This window comes from Vanellus vanellus (assembly GCF_965231255.1).
Source record: "Vanellus vanellus genome assembly, chromosome: 4".
In the NCBI taxonomy this organism is placed as follows: Eukaryota; Metazoa; Chordata; class Aves; order Charadriiformes; family Charadriidae; genus Vanellus; species Vanellus vanellus.
This window is the reverse complement of record NC_138909.1, coordinates 1,715,450-1,739,000: the sequence shown is the minus strand read 5'-3', so window position 1 is coordinate 1,739,000 and position 23,551 is coordinate 1,715,450. Positions and strand designations below refer to the sequence as shown.

The following is a 23,551-nucleotide window of genomic DNA, read 5'->3' as shown; positions in this document are numbered from 1 at the left end:
GGGGTTTATGCCTCGGCTGGCCGGTGTGGTGGCCGGGGAGGCGGATTTTAAACATTTTAAAAATATATTTTTTTTAAATTTTAAAAATAGTCCATTTGGACTATTTTTTTTTTTTTTCCCAGGGAAAATGATCGTTTGGGCATCAGCCCCGGTCCCTATTTCGCCCTGGCGTCCTGCTTCCCTCCCCGGCGCCGGCGGCGTGGGAATGAGGGATGCTACACCACCACGAACTGCCATCCGAGGGCTGCGGGGGTGTCGCTTTGTTCACGTTAGGGTTGTTCTTTTTCCACAGGGTCGCTTCTTTTCTCAAGTGGGACGCGGCGGTGGTGGCGGGGGAGATGCAGGCACGGTGCTGCAGACCGGCAAAGGACCAGAGAAGCACCTCTGGTCCGTCCCCAGGCTGCTGCTCCGGCTCTGCAGTCAAAGCAAGGGGCAGGAGGGGGGAAAAAAAAAAAAAAAATAGTCCAAATGGATTTTTCTGCGCCTTTGGAATGCGTGATGCTGCTTTTTCTGGCAGGGTTTGGAGACCACAAGGGATGGGAGCTCTGGAGATGGGACGGTGGGAGACAGGAGCACCCGGCAGTGAAGACATCCCCTGCGGCTGTCCCACCCCTGGACAAATGCCATCGATTTTTGCTGCAAACCGCACCGGTTGGTTAGACTTTGGTACCGGCAGGGTAAATACTGATACCAGTATTTACTGGTATGACAGACCGGAGCAGGGTCACCTCCCCAAAACCGAGGGGGTTATGCGCCATTACACTTGAAGGTCACGCTGACTGGGTGGGAAAGGAAGGGGGGGGGGGGGGCTGTGGCGAGGCGGGGAGCACTGGGGGAAAAAAAAAAAAAAAAGGGGAAGCGGTGGTAAAAGGCAATTCTCTTTCCTTGCAGGAACGGCGGCCGTCGGTGCCGCTTGAAGCGCCAACCTGTTGCGTTCCTTTTCATAAAGCGGTATGGGAGAAGCGAGTTTCGAGGGTTTGCGGGTTGGTTTTTGTTTGGTGGGGTTTTTTTTGGTTTTTTTTTTTTTGGCAGGAGGAGCTGGGAACAGGGGGTGGCCCAGAGCATCGTTTCCACCCCAGGGGTGGGTTTTGCAGCAAGACGGTGCTTGTGAAAGGGGGTCAGAAAATCTCATTTTCCCCTGCCAAGGGGAGAAGAAGCCGGGCTCTGCGACACCCCACTCCTCCTCCCTCTGCCCCCCGGCCCCTTCCCCTCCCAGCTCCTCCCGCCTCACCCCGAAGGCACGTCCCGGCTACCAAAACACCATCCCACCCCTTCCCTGATTCCTCGCTCCGATTCCTGCCCAGCGATTTGGGGAGAGGGGAGGCCACCGAAAACTGCCGGAGCCGACGGATCCCAGCCTCGTCCCCGGAGGCGAGCAAAGCCCCCGGGTGCCGGAGAAATGCCCTTACCTCGGTGCTCGGCACGCACGGTGGCTAAAAGCAGCAGCAGCAGGGCGAGAGCTGCCTTCATTTCGGGGCCGGTTTCCCTCCTCCCGCCGAAAAGCGGCGCTGGGAAACCCATCCCGGCGTTTATAGGGCGGGAGCGCCCGTCGCCGGGTGAATGATTAATGCCGGCGGCAGGGCAGAGGGCGAGCATCCTTGGCCTGCCTGCCACAGCCTGGCTGCCAGCGCCTCCAAAATCGGTCCGAATTTAATCATTAACTCAGCGAAACCGGGGATGCGCTGCCGGGGGACCTCAGGCGGGGTCCTCCCTGCCCGTGACGGGTGACGGGTGCCAAGCCACCTGCGGTCGGGCTGAGAAACGGTCCTCCCAGCCCCGTGCGAGGCGGGAGGCGCCGCTTTTTTGGGGGGTGCGAGCACCCCCAACTCTCCCGGGGGCGGTGATGAGGTGGGGGCATCTGCTCAGCGAGGTGACGGTGGCCCGACGCGGTGCCAGCGCTCAGCGCCGGGTCAGGCTGACTCCAACCCAAAATGACCCCACGGATGGGTGTCACGCGGGCGCCTGCCCAAAAATTTGCTGCTTTCCGAGAGCGCTCATCGCTCTTTCCCCTCCTTGGGCTGATAACGGAGCCCCCCCCAGGCTTGGGCTCGGGGGAGAAAGGGACCACGGAGCCACCAGGACCAAGAGCATCTTAATTATTCAGCCTTAGGATGGCAGACGGAGGGAATCATGGCCGGAGGCTGCGGCAAAATAAATATCCATCAAATATCACCGCGAGTTAGCGATGTTTGCTGAAGCAACCGGCTCCTCTCGGGTGGTTTCCCGCGGGCGGACAGACCTGTGCCACCCTTTTTCAGAGCTCGGTCGCCACTAGAGCAACCAAATCTTAACCATCCCTTTCTCCGGGTAAGCGCTCAGAGAGTTCGCAGATGTTCGGGGCAAGTAAAGGGCTATTTGGGTATAAACACAAATATTGGGTGTCTCTTGCGAGTAGCCTGTGGGAGTCGAGCTGTGATTTCCCGGCAGCGCGGTGCCGAATTCAGCCTGTTTTGAGGACAAACCCTGTTGAGGGCTGGAACCAGAGGGAAGGGAAGTGCTCGGAAAACCAGGGGGATGCTTAACAGCTCGCCAGGCGGTGCAGCAGGACGCGACAAATTATGGAAACTGCTGTGTGCCGGGGTGAAACCAGTCCTCCTCCCCCGGGCACGGCAGCAGCATCCTGCCTACATCCCTCCCCGAATCCAGCCCTTCTTGGGGGGAGAGCTGCCTTCACCCGCCCTCTGCGCCCGAAGCCCGAATCTGGGAGGGACATGAAAGCCCATCTCATTCCAACCCCCTGCCCTGGGCAGGGACACGCCAAAGGCCCGTTTCTTCCCCCAAAAGGGCAGGGTTGTCGGCGTGAATAAGGCAAAATGATTTCCTGAGCAACCGGGAATGGTTTGGGTCTTGCGAGGTGTGCGGGAACCTCCTTTTGTTTCTGGGGTGGCACTGCGGGTACGGGGGGAAGGGAAGTGCCACGAGTCATCTCCTCCATTTCCTATTTCTCTTCCAGTCCTATTTCTCTCCTATTTCCTATTTCTCTCCTATTTCCTATTTCTATTTCTCTTCTCTTTCACCCCATTCCTGAGCTCCCGCTCACAATAATGCCATAACTGTGCTTTGGAGCCCCGGTCCTGTCGACTTGCCGGCGTGATGTCCGAGAGCCGCACTGGTGACCCAGGAATTGGTTCCCATCAATTCTGGGCGGATTTCCGCGCAATACGGATTAGCGCGTTTCCCGCTTCCCAAGGGAGTCGCTGCCACGTGGAGCGCAGCGAGACGTCCTGGAGCGGCGTGGGTCGGGGCAGCGTCGCAACACAAGCTCTGCGGTCTGCGACACGCCGGGTTACGGCGCGCTCGTTCCCCGCTGCCGCCCGTGTGGCGCATCTTTACGTGTCACCATAAAGGGGTCCCGCCGGCCGGCGCGGCGCTCGCTGCGTTTGATGCGTGAAAGGCACAGGCGGGGGAAACCGAGGAGAAAATCAGCGCGTGAAGTCGTGGAAATAATTGGGAGACCAGGGTGCAACTGGGACAGTCTGTGCCACGGGAGGAACTCTCCCTCTCACATTGAGCAATAAAACGCACTCACTCCGCGTTACGCGCGCGTTTCCTCACTGACCTGTGAGTTTCCACGAAAACAGTTGTAGACCGCGCTGGTAAACTCTCCCAAAATATTTAGTCCTCTAAAGCCCTCAGAAGGCAGTTTGGGGGCCGGGGCGGCTCCCCGCCCCGCGGGGGGAGAGCTGCCCTGGGGGGGACTGGGGCTTTGCCGTCCCCATAGGGATGGCGGGAGGGATGGAGAGAAGGACCGCAACTCCGCCATCAGCATCCTCCGGCGCAGGGGGGTCCCGGCCACCGGCTGCCGCTGCCTGAGGACCCCCACGGTGAAGGAACCCCCGACCGCCCGCTCCCGTCTCCCCCGCTCGTTAGCCGGGGCGAGGGGCCTGGGCTGCTCCTCGCCCCCCCAAACCCATCTCCACGGGGAAACCAGCCCCGCAGTCCCGCCCGGGCCGGCGGGTACCCCGAACCCTGTGCCGGCCCCGCCGAGCGCCCACCACCCCCGCTATCCCCCCGGCCCCGGGGACGGCACCGGCTGGAGGGGCTGCGGAAGGGGCCGATGGGCCGAGCGCCCCAACTGCCCGTCCGCGGGGGCTCCTCAGGGAGGGGCGGCCCCGTTTCTCCCCACGCGGCGCCCCGTTTCTGCTCCGGAGAGCCCTTGGCCCGAAACGGGGGGGCGGGGGGGCTGCCAAAGGGTTTCCAGCAGCGCGTGGCATCTCTCGTGGCGTCCCACCGCCTGACCCCTCCCGGGGAACGTGTCCCCCCCTCAGCATCCTCCCCCACGGGCACGGGCTGCGGCACCCATGTCCCCATCACAGCCATGTCCCCATCACAGCCATGTCCCCGTCACAGAGATGTCCCCGTCACAGAGATGTCCCCATCACAGTGGGGCGCCTGTGCTGGACAGGGAGTCGGAGGGCGGGGGCAAAATGAGCCCTAATTTTCGCTTCTGCCACTTTTCAGCAGCTCAGTGGGCTTTGCTGCTGCTTTGCTCTCTCTTTTTTGCTTTACTTCATTTTGTTGTGTGTGTTTTGGCACGGTTAGTTTATGGGGTTTGGGGTATTTTGGTGTTTTGGTTGGGTTTTGTGTTTTTTCTTCCCCAGCAGGGGCTTTGCAGGGTCACTTTTGGGGCTTCACCGGCTTTTTCCCCACCACCAGCGGCCCACGGGGTGGGGGGGCTCTGCTGTTCATTCCACTGCTTTTGCACCTCTACTTTTTATTTTTGTGCGTTTCAATTTCATTATCTTTATTTTTATATTTTTGTGGGTTTTAACCTTTTTTGTCTTTTTTCTTTTTTCTCTTTTTTATCCTTTTTTTCTGTTTTTTTTTTTTTTTTCTCCTTTCCCCACTCTTTGTTCTCTTTTTAATCTGTTTTTTTTTTTTTTCTCGATTTTTTAATTTTTTCCCTTTTTTTCTATCCTTTGCCTTTTTTTTCATCTTTTCCCTTTTTTTTATCTTTTCCCTTTTTTTTCACCTTTTCCCTTTTTTTTTATCTTTTCCCTTTTTTTTCATCTTTCCCTTTTTTTTATCTTTTCCCTTTTTTTCCCATCTTTTCCCTTTTTTTCCCCCCCTTTTTTTAGCTCTTCGCTCCCAGCAGCCCCTGGGGCAGCCCCACAGCTGCGGCCCCCCCCGCCTGATGGGAACGGGCCCACACGTGGGGCGGCGTTGCCGGGGGCGGCGGTGGGCGCGGGGCGGGGGTCGGGCGCCGCGGCGGAGCCCCCGCCCGCGGCATTTCTCGGCGGCCCCGGGGGTGCCCGTGCCGGCCGTGGGGCGCCCCCCTCGCCCCGCCGCGGGGCTGGAGCTGCCGGCCCGGCCGTGCCGCGCGTCGGGGCGCCCCGAGGGGGCTGCGGGCCCCCGGCGAGGCGAGCCCCCCCCCCCCCACCGCCCGGGCCGCGGACAAGCGCGACGGCGACGGCGCTCTCCGCGAGGGGCGGCGCGGGAAGGGGCGCCCGAGGGCTCCGGCGGCTGAGGTGGCCTCTGTCCCCCGCGGCGCGGGGGGAGGACGGAGGGGCGCAGGGCCCCCGAGGCGCCGGGCGGGGGGGGACGTGAGAGCCCCTCTGGTTGCACCGCCCGCCCCGGGCAGGGGCGCGCCGACGGCCCGTGTCTCCCCCCGAAAGGGCCGAGCGGGCGGCGGGAAGAAGGCGAAACGCTGATTTCCTGAGCCGCCGGGAGAGCTGTGGGTCTCGCGCGGGGCGTTTCTCCCCTTTTTGCCACTGAATTCCGCGTCCGTGATGTGCTTAAGCACGTGAGATTGGTCATAAAAAGGCACGTAAAAACTGTAGACTTGATTCATGGAATTTCACTTTTTATTACTCCTCGATTTCCTATTTCCCCCCGTTTGTATTCCTGTTTCTCCTTTTTTTTCCTATTTCCCCCCCGGTTGTATTCCTGTTTCTCTTTGTTTTCCTATTTCTCCTCTAGTTCCCATTCCTCTTTCTATTCCTCTTTCTCCTCTATTTGTATTCCTGGTTCTCTCCTTCGTTCCTATTTCTCTTCTTCCCGTATTTCTCCTCTATTTTCCGTTTCTCTTCCTATTCCTCCTCTTTCTCATTTTCCCGTTTCGCCTCTGTTTCCCATTTCTGTTTCTCCTCTATTGTATTTGTATTCATTTTTCTCTCTCCTCTATTTGCATTGGCATTTCTCTTCCATTTCCCATTTCTCTTCCATTTCCCATTTCTCTTCCATTTCCCATTTCTCTTCCATTTCCCATTTCTCTTCCATTTCCCATTTCTCTTCCATTTCCCATTTCTCTTCCTTTTCCTCCTCTATCCCACCCCCTGTGACACCACCCCCGCGCTGTGGAGCCCCGCTGCTGTCTCTCCCCCGGGCCGAGCGGGGGGAGCGCTGCCGGAGCCCCCCCGCGGGGTGTCACGCCGCTGCGGGGGACGGGGGTCGCGGTCCCGGTTTCCCGCCGGGCAGAGCCGCCACCGCGTCCCGGGTGGGGGGGGGGGGGGGGGGGGGCTGAGGGCGGGCAGGCAGCGGGACCCGGGGCGGCCGCCGCCGAGGACGGGGGGCGGGGCGATATCCCTAAAAGGAGGGGTCGGGGCGGCGCATGCGCAGAGAGCGCAGCATGGCGGTCGCCGGCCCGGCCCCCGCGGGGCTCGGGAACCGCGTCCGGGCTGCGGCGGGGGCCCGGCCGGGACAGCGGCGGCTCCGGAACAGCCCGAGCCCGGCCGGGGGCGGCGCGGCGCGGGGTCCGGCGGGACGGAGCGCCCTTCTGCCCGGCAGCGGCCGGGCCCGGGGTCAGTACGGGAACGGCGCCGGGAACGCGCCGCCTTCCGGGACCGGGGGGGGGGCGGGGGCGCGGACGGGCCCCGCCGAGAACGGGACCGGCACCGGCACCGGGAACGGGCCCGCCCCAGCCCGGGGCCGGGACAGACACGGGGGGGGCGGCGCAGGGACGCGCCGGGCGACCGCTCAGCGGGTGGGGGGAGCCGCGGGTGTCCCGTCATGTATTGTGTATGGCCTCGTGCCGCTGTTATCGCTATGGTTATTGTGTTCGCTCCCGGTACCGCGCTATTAAACTGCCTTTGCCTCAACCCACGAGTTTCTGCTCCTTTTTCTGCCCCTTCTCCCCACCCCGGGGGGCAGTGAGGGGGCGGCTGCGGCCAAACCCCGGCCGGAGCCCCGGTCCGGCGCCGGGCAGAGCAGAGCCGGGCGCAGCGGCGGGTTTGGGGCTCAGACGCAGCCCCCGAGTCCGGCGGGTTTGGGGCCGCGGCACACGGAGCCGGGGCAGGTACGCGGGGGGTCGGGGCCGGGACACGGAGACCGCCTCCTGCGCTTGGGGGGCTCCTGTCACCAGCGCAGGGCTCGGAGAGACCCAGTCCCGCGGTTTGGGGGCTGAGACCAAACCCGCCGGGTCAGGCTCTGGGCTCGGTCCCGCGTTTCGCAGTCTCAGGAAAAGAGACTCAGTCCCGCCTGTGTCCGGGGCTCGAAGGCGGCCTCAGAAGCGGAGACCAATGGTGCCTTTTGCAGCTCCAAACCAGAAACTGAGTCCTGTTGGGGAGGTGGGGGCTGAAACGGGGCTCATTGGGGCAGTGTGGGGCTCAAAGAGACCAAGTGCTGCGTTTTGGGGGTGCGTGTCAAAATAAGGGTCACTCAGCCAGGTTTTGAGCTGAGAAACAAAGTGCTGCATTTTGGGGTGCGAAACCTGGTTCGTATGGCCAGTTCGAGAGCTCACACAGAGACCAAGTCCTGCGCTCGGGGGCTTGAAGCGGAGATCCCATCCTGTGTGCGCAGAAACAGGGACCAAGTGCTGCATTTTGGGGCTCCAAAACAGGGACCAAGTGCTGTGTTTTGAGTGCATCAAAATCAGGGTCCATGGCCAGGCTTAGAGCTGGGAAACAGAGACTAAGTGCTGCGTTTTGGGGGCTGGAACCCAGGGTCACTCAACCAGGTTTTGGGCTCACACAGAGAGATTAAGTGCTGCGTTTGGGCTCAGAAACAGAGACTAAGTGCTGCGAAACCTGGTTCATATGGCCAGTTTGAGAGCTCACACAGAGACCAAGTCCTGCGTTCGGGGGCTTGAAGCAGAGACCCCATCCCGCATGCGTGGGCGCAGAAACAGGGACCAAGTGCTGCGTTTTGGGGCTCAGAAACAGAGACTAAGTGCTACATTTTGGGTGCATGGCCAGGCTTAGAGCTGGGAAACAGAGACTAAGTGCTGCGTTTTGGGGTGTGAAACCTGGTTCGTATGGCCAGTTTGAGAGCTCACACAGAGACCAAGTCCTGCGTTCGGGGGCTTGAAGCGGAGACCCCATCCCGCGTGCTTGGGTGCAGAAACAGGGACCAAGTGCTGCGTTTTGGGTGCATCAAAACCAGGGTCCATGCCTAGAGCTGAGAAACAGGGACTAAGTGCTGCGTTTTGGGGCTCAGAAACAGAGACTAAGTGCTGCATTTTGGGGTGTGAAACCTGGTTCGTATGGCCAGTTTGGGAGCTCACACACAGCGACCGAGTGCTGCCTTCGGGGGGGAGCAGCAGAGCCCCGGCCCTGTGTGTGTGGGGGGGTCTAAGCACGGCTGACGTTGCGGGTTTCAGGGCTCGGGCAGAGGCACCGAGTCCCGCGTTGGGCGCTCCTGAACCCGGGGCTCATCCGGCCCGTGTCAGCGCCGCGGAGCGGAGCCCCGGCCCCGCGTGTGGAGCTGCAGCCCGGGCTCCCGCGGCCCCCTCCGTGCTCCCCCCGGGCCCCGCGGCTGTTCCTGGGTCCTCCCGGGGGCGGCAGCGCCCGCAGCCCCTCTCCGCTCCCGGGAATCCGCGCTGGAGCCCCGCACCGGGGGCTGCCCCAGGATGGGCCCACCCCCGTCCCCCGCCGGTCCCACACTTTATTCACCGCCCGCACGAAGCCGCCGCCGCCGCCGCCGTTCTTCCACCACCGGTTCCCCGCGGGGCCGTGCCGGGAGCCCGGCGGACACCCCCGGCCCCGCGCAGGCAGGAGCGGGCAGCGCCGGACTTGGGCCCCGCGGCCGCTCCCCGCCCGGGCCCGGCCCCGGAGCGCGGCTCCTCCTGCCCGCGGTGCCGGCACGGGGGCGGCCAGGCCGGGCTCGGGGAAGGCCGGCACCGGTCTCGGCCCCGGCCCGGGACCCACCCAGGGAGAGGGGAACACCGGCCGGGACCCCCCCACCGGCCCCAGCAGGGCCCCAGCTCCCCGCGCCCGCGAGGCCTAAGCCTGGCCCCGGCCCCCGGCCCAGCCGCCTCACGGCCCACGGGCCCCAGCCCAGCCGCCCCACGGTCCCCGGCTCCGCGCAGCACCGAGAGAAGCCCCCGGGCCGGGGCTCCATCCTCGCATCCCGCCCCGGGACAGTCCTACCGCCGCGCTCGGAGTCGCCGCCGCTCTGGCGGGGGAAGAGGCGGCGCGTGCGCGGGGCGGGGCGGAAGGGGCGGGGCGGGAGGCGCGCAGGCGCGGGGCGGGGCCCAGCACAGGTGTGCGGGGCGGGGCCTCATGGCGCATGCGCAGCTTGTTTCCCGGCGCAGGTGCGCGGGGCGGGGCGGGTCCGGCGCCCCAGGGCGCGTGCGCGGGGCGGGGCCGAGGGCATTTGAGCCGCGACGTCCGCCGTTCTCCCCCTTTGCTCGTTCTCTCCCGGTTCCGCCGCCCGCGGCCCCGGGGCGGCAGCGTCCGGGCCGGGCTCCCCCGGCGGGGCCAGGTGAGGCGCGGGGAGCTCGGCCCGCGGCCCGCAGCGGGCGGCGTCGGGGCCGGTGAGTGCCGGTGGCTCCGCGGAGGAGGCGGCGGGGCTCGGGGCGGCGGCCAATAAAGCCCGGAGGGCCGGAGCCCGGCGCCCCCAGCCCTCGCCCGCGGCCCCCCGGGGCCGGGCCCGCCCCGCGGGTCCCCCCGTTCCGTTGCCCAGTGGCGTCCGGGCCCGCGGGAGCCCGCGCGGGGCAGGGGGGGTTCGGGGCTGGTGCGGGGCTGCGGGGAGTGGAGGGCCGGGGCCGGTGCTGGGGCCGAGCGGTGGGTTCGGGGGCCGTGAGCCCCGGGCCGGGCCGGTTCTGGGGCTCGGAGCGGCAGCGGGGGGGTTCGGGGCTGAGGAGCGTCAGGTTTAGGCTCAGGAGCAGATTTGGGGCTCAGCACCGGGCGCCGGGAGGGGTCGGGGCTCAGGAGCGGCCACCGGGGCAGCTTTAGGCTCAGTACAGGGTTCGGGGCTTAGAACGGGGCACTGGGGCAGGTCTGGGGCTCAGGACCACACACCGGGGCAGGTTCGGGGCTCACACCAGGCCCAGCCGGGGGTTGGGAAGCAGCTCTGGGGCGCAGGGGCAGAGCCTGGGGACTCTGAAGCTCAGACAAAGGCTCAGTTGTGTATTTTCAGTGCTTGAAAATGCCGGCGGAGCGCTGTGGTTCTGGGGCTCAGAAAACCCACTAAGTGCTGCGTTTTTGGGACTTGGAAACGGAGGCTGTGTCAGCCGTTTTCAGCCCCCAAAACAGTGGCTGGGGGGGGGGCTTTGGGCGGGTGGGAGATGGGGGTGGGTGGGAGGTGGGAGGGCTTTGGGATGCGGGTGGGGGGTGGTGGGAGGGTGTTTGGGTGCTGGGTGGGAGGGGAGGGGAGGCAGGGTGCGTGGACCCCCACCGGAGGTGGGGGTCCGGTCGCGTTGGTCCCCGAATTTAGGGACGCCGGCATGCACCAGGCAAAAATCAACGCATGAGATAGTCTCTGGGCGAAAAAGCACTTTTCCCACTGTTCGCGTGTCCAACTCTTTATTCAAGGGGGGTACAACCCCCGGACTAGTTAGTGTACAATTATGACAGTTCATATTCATATACAAGTTATGACAGTGATTGATTTACGACCTCGGCTAAAGCCGAGAGCCTTTTAACAAGCATGAGCTGTAATCGGCTGGAGCTGGAACCCAGGAGGAGTTGAGGCTGGAACCATCCAGGAGCTGGACTGAAACCAGAGCAGAAACAAACTGGAGCTGGAGCCGCAGCCAAACTGGAACCAAAGATACGCTGAAGCAGCAAACCAAGCTGGAGCCAGAACTGCTCCGGAGATGAAACCAAGCTGGACCTGGAAAAAAAATGGGTACAGAAAGTGCTATGGTTCAGCCCCGCACAGCCCTTCACTCACCCCAGTGGGACAGAAAATAACAATAATTGCATATACAAAACCAGGTGATGCACAATGCAATTGCCCATCCCCAGCTGTGCAAACGCTGCGCAACAAAAACTAAACCACCCCTGTGTGTCACCAACACTGATTCCAGCTCAAACCCGAACCACAGTCCCATACAAACTACTATTAAGAAAATTAACTGTACCCCAGCTGAAACCAGAACAGAAACAATGACCTGGAGCTGCAAACGAGCTGGAACTCTAGGCTGCATCATAAACAAAACGAGCAGAAATAACTAACCTGAGGCTGTAAACGAGCTGGAGCCACAATGAAGAGGAGCTGAAACGAGCTGGAGCCGTCCATCAGCTGGACTGAAACCAGGGGAGAAACGAGCTGGAGCAGCACCCAACTGGAACCAAAACTGCTCCGGAGATGAAACCAAGCTGGAGCCATCCAGGAGCTGGAGCTGGAAAAAAATGGGTAGAGAAAGCGCTGTGATTCAGCCCGGCAGCAGCTGAGCCCCACACAGCCCTTCATGGTGCGACAGAAAATAATAATAATAATAGAATATACAAAAACAGGTGATGCACAATGCAATTGCCCATCCCCAGCTGTGCAAGCGCTGCGCAGCAAAAACTAAACCATAACTTTGTCACCAACACTGGTTCCAGCACAAACCCGAACCACAGTCCCGTACAAACTACTGTGAAGAAAATTAACTGTACCCCAGCCGAAACCAGGACAGAAACAATGACCTGGAGCTGCAAACGAGCTGGAACCATCCATGAGCTGCATCAGAAACAAAACAGGCAGAAACAACTAACCTGAGGCTGTAAATGTGCTGGTGCCACAATGAAGGAGAGCTGAAACGTGCCAGAGCTATCCATCAGCTGGACTGAAACCGGAGCAGAAACAGACTGGAGCCATTGAGGAGCTGGAGCCACAAGCAAACTGGAACTGAAGATGCACTGAAGCAGCAAACCGAGCTGGAGCTGTCCAGGAGATGGACCTGGAAAAATTGAGTGCAGAAAGCGCTGTATTTAAGCCCGGCAGCAGCTGAGCCCTGCACAGCCCTCCGCTCACCCCAGCGGGGCAGAAAATAATAATAATAATAATAATAATAATAATAATAATAATAATAATAATAATAATAACAGCAATAATAATATTAATAATAATAATAATAATAGAATATACAAACACAGGTGATGCACAATGCAATTGCTCATCCCCAGCTGTGCAAGCGCTGTGCAGCAAAAACTAAACTATCCCTGTGTGTCACCAACACTGGACCCAGCACAAACCCTAACCACGGCCCCATACAGACTACTGTGAAGAAAATTAACTGCATCCCAGCCGAAACCAGGACAGAAACAATGACCTGGAGCTGCAAATGAGCTGGAACCATCCAGAAGCTGCATCAGAATCAAAAGAGGGACAGAAACAACTAACCCGAAGCTGAAAATGAGCTGGAGCCACAATGAAGAGGAGTTGAAACGAGCCAAAGCCATCCATAAGCTGGAGCAGTCCATCAGCTGGACAAACCAGAGCATAAACAAACTGGAGCCATCCAGGAGCTGGAGCCGCAGCCAAACTGGAACCGAAGATGCGGTGAAGCAGCAAACCGAGCTGGAGGCATCCAGGAGCTGGACCTGGAAAAAAAAGAGTGCAAAAATGCTGTGGTTCAGCCCAGCAGCAGCTGAGCCCCGCACAGCCCTTCGCTCACCTCAGTGGGACAGGGAAAAGCGCACCTCAAAGTTATGGGTTGAAATAAAGACAGGACATAAATAGGACAGAAAATAATAATAATAATAATAGAATATACAAAACCAGGTGATGCACAATGCAACTGCTCATCCCCCCCGACCCATCCCCAGCTGTGCAAGTGCTGTGCAGCAAAAACTAAACCATCCCTGTGTGTCACCAACACTGGTTCCAGCACAAACCCAAACCACAGCCCCATACAAACTACTGTGAATAAAATTAACTGCATCCCAGCCCACACCAGGACAGAAACAATGACCTGGAACCATCCATGAGCAGGACTAGAAACAAAACAGGGGCAGAAACAACCAACCTGAAGCCGCAAATGAGCTGCAGCCACAACAAAGAGGAGCTGAAACAATTCGGAGCCCTCCATGAGCTGGAGCCGTCCATCAGCTGGACTGAAACCGGAGCAGAAGCCAACGGGAGCCAAAACTGAACTCGAGCCGTCCAGGAGCTGGACCTGAAACAAACAGGAGCCTGAACCCACAAACGAAAACAACCCGGGGCCCAAACCAAATTGGATGGGAGCCCCAACAACTGACCTGAAGCTGTACTGAGCTGGAGTGTGCGGTCCTCACAGGGTCTGCGGGCGGGCACAGGCCAGGCTGTCCCCTGTCCCCAGCCAGGCACAGGGCAGGCAGCAGCATCGGCCTCGGCGCAGGCAGCCCGGCTCCTTCCTGGGGCTCCACACCCCACACATGTCCCAGCACGGCTGGGGCTCCTCTGTCTGTCTGTCTGTCTGTCCCTGCACGGGAAAGAGGTGGCACAATCAGCTCCCCGTGGCACTGCACGGCCCAGAGAGCCCCCGAAGCTGCTGCCCCGCAAACCTGCAACCGCCTGGGCACGGGCAGCTCTGCCCAAACCCTCGGCAGCAGCAACGCAGCACTGCACACCTGAGAGGGGACAGGACACCAGAAACATCCTGTTTGTTCCCAGAAGGGTGAGCGAGAGCCAGGATTTGGCTGAAAACCCACCTATGTAGTAGCAGCGGGGTCACAAACCAACTCCAGCAGCCCCACGCTGGGACCAGGTGCCAGCAGGGTCTCGGCCAGAGTCCTACAGCACTGGCTCTCACCTCCCCACCCCAAAAACCCCTCGCACCCACTCTCTCTATCCAGCAGCACCGAGCACCCCGGTCCCTCCATGCAGCCCCAGCTCCGCTCCCCACTGCTCCGGGGCACTCACCTCCCCAGGCTCTTTGCCCGGGCACCGGGATGAGCCCTCGCCACACATGGGCACAGCCACAGGCATGGTCTGAGCCATCAGGACGGCTTTATCTCCCCATGCCTGGCCAGGCCAGCTTCACCATCCACCAACGAGGCTGCAGGAGTCTGTGTAGGTCCCTGCAGCAGCCTCCGCTCCCTCCACAGCATATTTTGAGCTGAAAAAGGTTTTTGGTAAAACCACAGCTTCAAACAGCTCAGAGCCACCCACCCCAAGGCCTCACCCTGGCAGAGCCCTAATGCTGCTGGCTCCAGTCCTCCAGCATATGCCTGCAAGGATGACACCAGGCAGGGCTGAACCCCAGTGGAAACCAGTTCCCCTGGTCCGAGCTCTCCCCGGCTCAGCAAAGTCCTCAAGTTCAGGGCCAGGCCGTCCTTTAGTTTGTTTTACTTAAGCATGAACAGCACCCACGTCTCCAGTAAAATGCTGCGATGTAGAATGGGAACTAGAACAGATTAGCAAAGTTAATACACTTTCATACGATAAAGACCAATTGATGTCATCATTAGGAAAGGGCGTTTTCTTAACACACCCCAGGCAGGGGGGCACACGCAGCACACGCCAGTGCCTGACGCCGCCCCCAGGGCTCCCCTGAGGCTGCTCGGAGTGAGTCCTGCAGGGAGGCGTCAGCCCCTAGGATTTTGCCCGAGGGATCTGTGGTGGCTCCAGACCCCCAGGAGCTCCCTCTGCTCCTACAGCCACCACCAAAGTCCCCACTCACCAGCTGCAAGCAAGCGGCCGTCGTGTCCAGCACGCAGCAGAGCCCAGCGGAGCTGCCAAAGCGCAGGCAGCACAGCAACAGCAGCTCCCGCAGCCGGGAAATGTCACAGACAGCACCGCATCTGCCCATGGTCACTTGTGGGCTCCTGGCAAAAACCCAGCAGCCGAGAGACTGCAGGGTCAGGCACACGGACGGGAAGGGCTCAGGGAGGGACAGGGACAATAAAACACTCCGTGTCCTGCGGGAAAAAGAAAAGCGTGGTAAGAATCAATGCACAAATACAACAACTGCTGTGTGAAGTCAAAACTTTAACCTTCAGTCTTAAGTTTTAACTGTACAGCTAATAAGCCAAAAGGAAACAAAAATGCATTTAATTGCACCCTTGATCTCACCAGAAACTCCTACAGAATCACGGAATAGTTTGGGTTGGAAGGGACCTTTAAAAGGCCATCTAGTCCAACCCCTCTGCCATGAGGAGGGACAACATCAACTAGACCAGGTTGCTCAAAGCCCTGTCTAACCGGACCTGGAATATTTCCAGGGATGGGGCAGCCACAGTTTCTCTGGGCAACCCGGGCCAGGGTCTCTCCACACTCACATGAAAGAAATTCATCCTAATATCTACTCTAAATCTCCCGTCTTTTAGTTAAAATGGTTCCCCCTCGTCCTATCGCTCCACTCCCTGATCAAGAGTCCCTCCCCAGCTTTCCTGTAGCCCTTTTAGGGACTGGAAGGGGCTATAAGGTCTTTCTGGAGCTTTCTCTTCTCCTGAATAACCCCAGCTCTCTCAGCCTGTCCTCACAGCAAAGGGCTCCAGCCCTTGGAGCATCTTCGTGGCCTCCTCTGGACTCACTCCAACAGGTCCATGTCCTTCCAATGTTGGGGGCCCCAGAGCTCGATGCAGTACTAAGATGGGGTCTTCCCAGAGTGGAGCAGAGGGGCAGAATCCGCTCTGTCACCCTGCTGGCCATGCTGCTGGGGATGCAGCCCAGGATCGGTTGGCTTTCTGGGCTTCCAGAGCACATTGCCATCTCACATTCAGCTTTTCATCCACCAGTATCCCCCAAGTCCTTCTCAGCAGGGCTGCTCTCAATACCTTCATCCCACAGCCTGTATTGATACTGGGGGTTGCCCCGACCCAGGTGCAGGACCCTGCACTTGGCCTTGTTGAACCTCAGGATGTTCACATGGGCCCGCTTCTCCAGCTTGTCCAGGTCCCTCCGGATGGCATCCTGTCTCTCAGGAATGTCAACTGCACCACTCAGCTTGCTGTTGTCTGAAAAGTTGCTGAGAGTGCACTTGATCACACCGTCTACGTCACTGATGATGTTGAATACTTCTGGTCGCAGTATAGACCCCTGAGGGACACAACTCGTCACCGACCTCCATCTGGACATTGAGCCGTTAACCATTACCTTTTGGATCTGACCATCCAACCAATTCCTCATCTACCAAAGAGTTCACCCATCAAATCCATCTCTCTCCAATTTAGAGAGAAGGACATTGTGGGAGACTGTATCAAAGGCCTTACAAAATTTCATACGAAATCTGTAGCTCTTCCCTTGTCCACTGATGTAGTCACTCCATCGTAGAAGGCCACTAGGTTGGCCAGGCAGGACTTGCCCTTGGTGAAGCCACGCTGGCTGTCTCAAATCACCTCCTTGTCCTCCACGTGCCTTAGCATTGCTTCCAGGAAGATCTGTTCCATGATGTTCCCAGGCAGAGAGGTGAGGCTGACAGGTTGGTAGTTCACGGCATCCTCCTTTCTACCTGTCGTGTTTTGGGCTAGACTGCCCACTGAAGCTAACGACAGATGCCCTCCTCCACCTCTCTCTCCAAGGAGAGGAGGAAGAGAGAGGAAGACACTTACAAGTTTAGAAAAAACTAAACTACTTTAATAAAAATATAAATAAAATAATAATAATAATAATAATAATAATAATAATAATAATAATGAAATATATACAATATATACAAAACCGTATCAAACTCCCAGGATGATGACTGCATCACTGACAGACACGGGGAAAGTCCCAGACTGGACTCAGCAACAGAGAGGAGCTGGATTCCAGATCCTCTGGAATGCATGGATCGGGATCAAAGGCAGATGAACTGACGGAGTTCCCCTCGGATGCTGGCCACTGAAGAAAGAAGGCTGACCCTTTGATCCCTCAGCTTTTATACTGAGCACGAGGCAGATGGGATGGAATACCCCGTTGGTCAGTTTTGGGTCACCGGTCCCGTCCGCTCCTCCCCGCAGGTCCGACCCCTCTACATTTTTCCACTTCTGACCCTCCAACGTGGCACATGACAAAGTTAGCTGGCCTTGGTTGTTATAGCAATAAGTATAAGCATGAGCCTGTCTGCATATCATGCCTTGGCATAAGTTGCAATTAATCAGGTCTTACTACTCTGAGAGCGAACAGTTTCTGCACAATATGCTGTTAATTTCAGAAAGTTCAGTTAGTTAGAAGACGCTTTGCTGCAAAGTAAAATTACCAAACAGAAAATGGGTTCTGTTTTACCTCAAACCAGGACCCTTGTTAAAAACGTGTGCAACGTTCCTCTTTTTCCAGTCACCGGGGACTTTGCCTGACTGCTGTGACTTTTCAAATACCACAGAGTGGCTTGGCAGCGACATCAGCCCATTCCCTCAGGACTCTGGGATGCACCTCATCAGGTCCCATAGCCTTCTGTATGTTCAGGTTAGGTTCCTCAGGCGGTCACAAACCTGGTCTTCTCTTAAAGCGGGACGGACTTTGCTCCCCCAGTCCCTGACTTGCGGTCCATCCACGAGAGGTGTGGGCAGAGAGATTGCCAGTGAAGCCCGTGGCAAAAAAGTTCTGGAGTCCCTCAGCCTTCTCCTTTTCCATTGTTCACAGTTTGCCTGTTTTGCTCATATGGGTGGGGTACACTTTCTTTGGCCTTCATTTTCTGGCTGACATACCTGCAGAAGCCCTTCTGATTATTCTTTCCGTCCCTCAGCAAGTTTAGCTCCAGCAGCACACTGGCCTTCCTGACCCCGTCCCTATACTCTTCCCAGGATACCTGTCCCTGCTGCCCATGCATCTCTTTCTTGCCCTTTAGTTTGACCATCAGGTCTTGACTCAGCCATGCCAGTCTCTTGTCTTGCTTTCCTGATTTCTTACACCTGGGGATCAGGAGCTCTTGCACTCTACGGACAGCGTCCTTGAAGATCTGCCAGCTCTGTTCTGCTCTTTTGTCCCTGAAGGCAGTTCCACAGGGGGATCTATTGATGAACTCATTGAAGGGCTGGAAATTTGCTTTCTGTTATGAAGTACCCACAACAATTTATTTTCATTTAGACAATAATCCTATCACCCAATGACCTCCCCCCATCCAGTAAGGGGAACTGGGGGGTGGGGAAGGAAACCCGAGGGTTGAAATACAAACAGCTTTGATAGAATAATACAAAGTAACTAACGTTAATGACACTAAAAAAACAATATCGATCCAAATACCAATATAAAATGAAGACTATACTCAGCCAATTCTACCAGTAAGAAGCTGTGGAATCTCAGCAGGGGACAGCAAATGTGGGACACTGCAAGTGCTGCGGCTTCGGAAGGAATGGAAAGGCTCAGGGCTGAAGCACGGAGGCAGGAAGTTCTCTGGATTGCCGCCATCAAGAGAGAGAGACACTCCTCAGCTAACTTTCTAATTTATATTGAATGTAGCGTTCATAGTATGAAATAATCCTGTTGGCCAGCTTCCGTCAAGTGCCTGGGTCTCACTCCTCCTCGTCCCTGCACCTGGCGAGCTCGAAAACAGAAACCTTGAAATCTGCATACCATAGCTGGCTATAGAGTAAATATTTTCACAAATTCAGGCACGAGAGTCTTCTATAAATGCAGTTTCCCCAATTATTAGAATACACCTTACCAAAGAGTAAAATTACTGAAAGAGAAATTAATTCTGTGTCGCTCAAACCACGACACTTTATGGAAATTTTAGGGTCCTGACTTTACTCTTCACCTGACAGAAAAGCTGTTCTTGTTCGGGTAACCTGCAAAACCGCTGCAGCAGTTCTGGTCCCAGCCCTGCTGCCCCTAGCAGCTAAGGGGACACGTCTTTCCCCTAGCCCTGCTGGGAACCACCTGCAACTCTTGGGGTTTTGCAGGAAGGAACAAAAACATGCTTCAAAGCAACAGCCAACACCTGGAGCTGAGAACCAGAAGAAACTGTGGACAAACCCAGGCAACAGCAGACAGGTGGAGCCAATTAAGGTGCCTCCAGCTCTCGGTGGGTCTCCTCCTGCCTGCTGATACTCACAGTGATTAGGGCAGTAACTAGCGTCTCTGCTTCCCCTCTTTGGAGAACTCCTGGGAATTCTAATAGTCCATCAGCCATCCAGTCCACAGGTCTGGGTGCCAAGACCATGCCATGGTGTCCAGGGAATGTCCCGCCTGTGCAATCCAAACTGTCCTGGCCTGTCCGGAGCCGGAAACGGGCACACCCTAGAGCATTCCAAACAAAACATCTCATTTTGGGATCTTAGCAAATCCAGCAGTACTTGCATTATACAGGGACCATAAAACCTGCAACAAAGAATGCATTAAGTCCACCAAAGGAGACCTCAGACACGGCTCCAGCACTGCTGCAGAGCCCGTGCCCAACCATGTCCGCCAGCCCCCCGAGAGCCCTCCCAGTCGTGCCCCCCACCCCAGAGCCGGCACAAAGTTGCTACTGACCCCCAAAATTCCATATAGTGCATGGATAGGCCTTGTGTCCCCCTGGGCAGGTTAGGGACTCCACCAGAACGCAGAGCTGTAAAACACCACACTGGGACAAACAGAACACCAGGAGACGGAATTCCTCATCCAAAACCAAGGCTGGTGCCAACTGGGAAGCTCCCCAGTACCCGAGAGGGGCAGCAGCAGATCCCAGGGGAGACAGTGGGGAACAGCCCCCACCCACCCCCCCAACCCCCACAGGGGTGTTCACAGGAGACGGTCCCCCACAGCCACCCCCGGGGCCTCGCACCCAGGGTCCCTCCCTGCGCACGGGGACCACGCACCCCCCGGCCGGGCCCCCCGGGGCTGCTCTGGCACAGAGCTGCCCCCCCACAGCACCCCGACCCGGGGGGGGGGCCCAAACACCCCCGGCCCCGGGCCCCACCGCCCCCACAGGCCCCTACCCAGGAGGAGGCCCAAACACCCCCCACCCCCGGGCACCTCCTCACACCTCGCCGGGGCCCGGACACCCCCAGAAAATACGGACGGGCCTAACCGCCCCCCCCCCGGCCCTGACCGGGCCCAGTCCCCCCTCACGGTGTCCAGGCCTGGGGTTCGCCGTGGCCTTCAGGTGGCCCGCAGCCAGACTCTGGGGCCAGCAGGGCCTCCCCTCTAGTCAGGGATACCCCCTCTTCCAGTCAGGGTCCCCCCCTTTCCAGTCAGGGCCCCCCCCCCAGTAAGCGCGCCCCCCCGCACTCACCTGCTCCCGCCGCGCCATTGCTCCGCTGGGGCCCGCCCGGTGCGCCCCGCCTTGGCGCCCCCTGGCGGCGGCGGTCGGTATTACAGCATGTACAGCCTCGGCCGGGGCTTTTTGTAGCCTCGGGGGACCCGCCGCGCACCTGACGCCGGGGCGGGGCCGGGACTGGGGGCGGGGCCCGAGTGCCGCTGTCCAATCCAGACTGCGAGCGTCACGCGGGAGCCGCCAATGGGGAGCCAGGGCGGGAGTACATAACGGTCGGCGTCGCGAGGCGGTCCGTTGTTCGTGTGTTTCTAACGGTTTCTTTCAGCTGCTTCACTGCTGCAGTGTGTTTTGCAGTGGTGATAATTAGTTTTAGTTTATTTTTATTCTTTTTTAGTGTCTGGAGATGTGTTGCAACGAGGGACGTGCCCAGGTACAGGTAGGCCCTGGTGGAGCTGTGACTGAGATGAGGGGGCTCTTTTCTGTGGGGTCCTTCAGAGAGAAGCATTTGTTGTATTAGTCTGAAGTTTATCTGTATTTAGGTCTGTGAAGTTAAAAGTTGTTTTAATGTTTGCTTACTTTATGTTTTGTGGGTTTAATAAAGGGTTTCCCCTTGTTATTTTTCAATTTCCAGTCATAGTTCGGTATGGAACTTATTGTCTGTGGGTATGTTAAAGCTCTGGTGGTATGTGTGCTTGCTGCCTTCTTGTCAGCAAGGCTGTATGCTGAATGTAGTTGGTGTTGTGGGGTAAATAATTTTCCTGGTAAGCTTATCTACAGGTAAACAAGCTACAAGCATGTGAAGTCCTCATGTGTTCATGAAGAACAGGAGTCCTCCTCACAATGAGGAATTGGGCTTTGTTTGGTGTGTGGTAGGACATAGAGAGTGTATCTTGCTTTCATTCCAGTAATTATTTGTCTTCATTTATAGTAATAATGTTATAACGTACTCTCAATAAGGATGATAATATCCAAGCTATTCTTTAGGTTTGGTAGCATAACAGGAATAGAACTCGTGTGTTGTGTTTAAAGCTGGTTTAAATGGCAATTATTATGAAAAATATAAATGCTTGAAAGCTATATCAAAATGTATTTTAAGGACTTACATTGTTACTTAAATAAACCACCTATCACCACATGGACTCACCTTGTTTAGAACCAATGTGATGTCAGAGTGTTTCCAAAACACTTCATGAGATCCTCATTTTATCTTAATTGGATGTGATACTTTATGTGGGGTCTGCAGTACCTATGAGGTGCAATGCTGAGCTGCAATAAGGTGGGGGGCTTTTTAGGGACTAAGTAATTATGTTAATAATTACTAAACTTCCTCAGTAGGGCTCTCTAACCCTGATTGGAGCCAGTTGTATGGCAGTATTGTCTGTATGACTGCTTCAGTTTGTTTAGGGCTGAACTGGCAAGTGCTGTGTTGTGCATTGCAGCCTGTGAGCTTTGTGTCCTTGACAAGTGGTAGCAGACTCCACAAGTTGCTGTGAAGTGTTTCTGGTGCTGCTGGTTTGTTGCACTCCAGTCATGAGACTGGTGTTTCTTACTCCTGCTTTCAGGAGTTTCTCTTCTGTTGTGTCAGGGAATGTTTTCACAGGCAGAGGCAGGGCATTGAAGGCCTGTGGATGAATCCTGGATTTTATAGCTAAGAAGAAACTGTGCATAGCCTGTAAAAATGCTGTTATACTTGGTAGGAGTATGCTGTTATACTTGGAGTAGGTGCCTTACATTGGTTTGCACATACAGTTTTTACTTTTTGTTATTAAGTTAGTAGCTGTGATGTGAGTTGGTTTTAGGTGGTGGAAGCAGGTTGGCTGTGTCAAAGTAAGATGGAGTTGTGGGTCTCTGGTTCAGCTTTGTCTATCATGTCTTTCAGCAGGAGCATTCTTGGTCTGACACCAAGTTCAAACACCTGCTCAGTTTTTTTTCATCTATGACTTCTGTGAAATGTATTTAGCAGCAGGTTTTGTAAGGCATGAAGAAATGATTTTGAGGATTCTTCCCCCCTTCATTTCAAAATAGAGTGAATAACTTTCCATGTCAAGGTATGTGATAGCCTCTTGTTGAGTGACTTCGTGTAGCTGCTGGTTCATGCCCTGGGTATCCTCGTGGGAGGCAGAAAAGCGTGTGAGTGTGCCTGAGAAACGAGTGCACTGATAATATGTATAAAAACATATTCACAATGCTGTGCAGTAAAACAAAAGTAGTGGGTGTGATGTTTGTGTTCTCCTCCCTATGCTATGTGAAAGTGTGAATATATCACATGCTATGCAGAGCTTGTTGTTTGTTTTCTGAGGTTGATGGTGAAACTCTCAATTTCATTTAAACACCTGATGCAGAAGAATGCTGCGTTAGAATTATTGGTTTCATCAATGTGCACTGCAGGGCCCATATCAGCTATTCTTATCCTTGACCAGATCTGCCTCAGATGACTTAAGATCACATGTGTTAATTCAAACATTTAAACCTGGATAATTCAGGCAATGTTAGAGCAGATTCTTGGACACAGTACAGGATTTCTTACATAAAGGCTAACTGAACTTACTGAGATAATAAGCAGAGGTTATGCTCTGGAACTTTTAGGTTAATATTCATTTTTGCCAGATGATTCTTATTATGGTAAACTGAAGTGAAGTTATACCTAAAAATGTTGGAACTGAAGTCCAGAAACATAGTAAGCTATGCTGCAAAAAGTGGTAGGCCTTGGTCTGACCAGAACTCTAGATAATCGGGGTGTTCAGCTGATAGAGTATTAGTGCTGCTAGTTGGGGAAGTGGAGATGGGCAGATTGAACAAGCTGTAGTTAAACCACTTGGAGGCATTTCGGAACAGACACGAAGTACCGAGGCAGAGCTGCTTGTTTGTCTCCCAGTGGACTATTTAAAGACTTGTAAAATTACCTTGAGTGGTGCTTCTCAAACAGACTGTGGCTGTGAGAGTACATCATCCACTTGCTAAGCAGTGTAGCTAAAAAAGAAATTAAAAAAGCAAAGAGCTACTTTTTTGTCATCTAAGATTTGTCTTGTGCGTATTATCAGTGATACATTTGGCTTTTGGATCTAAGCCACCTGTATGAATTTTTGCTGTACTTCACTTTTTTAATACTCTGCTGTTGCTTTTTTGCTGTGTAGCTGGGCTAGGAGTGCTGTGCACTCTGGGGAACCAGATTTTTGGGAAAGCTTATCTCTGTGTGGAGATTATGTGAGTATCATGACTCAGTGTAGCTATAATTGTGAAGTACATGCTGTTAGGCTTCCAAGGGTAAGGAGAGAGTTCAGTTTCCTAGGCCTGTCCAAATAACACCTTCTGTTTATAAAAAAAACCATCTGAAACTAACTGGTAACTTGTTTTAATGAGAAATGC

The 23,551-nt window shown here is 56.4% G+C and overlaps 1 protein-coding gene across 1 annotated transcript in view; it reads right to left on the bottom strand.

The window, feature by feature from the left end:
* The window catches only part of GC (GC vitamin D binding protein), a gene marked incomplete at its 5' end in the record, with an annotated part of 4,533 nt that extends 3,012 nt beyond the window's left edge, over window positions 1–1,521 (bottom strand). The window contains 2 exons of the mRNA XM_082482432.1: window positions 225–414; window positions 1,410–1,521. Coding sequence (XP_082338558.1) covers window positions 225–414; window positions 1,410–1,521 — 302 coding nt within the window. The remainder of the gene's footprint in view (window positions 1–224; window positions 415–1,409) is intronic.
* Window positions 1,522–23,551: the final 22,030 nt, after the last annotated feature.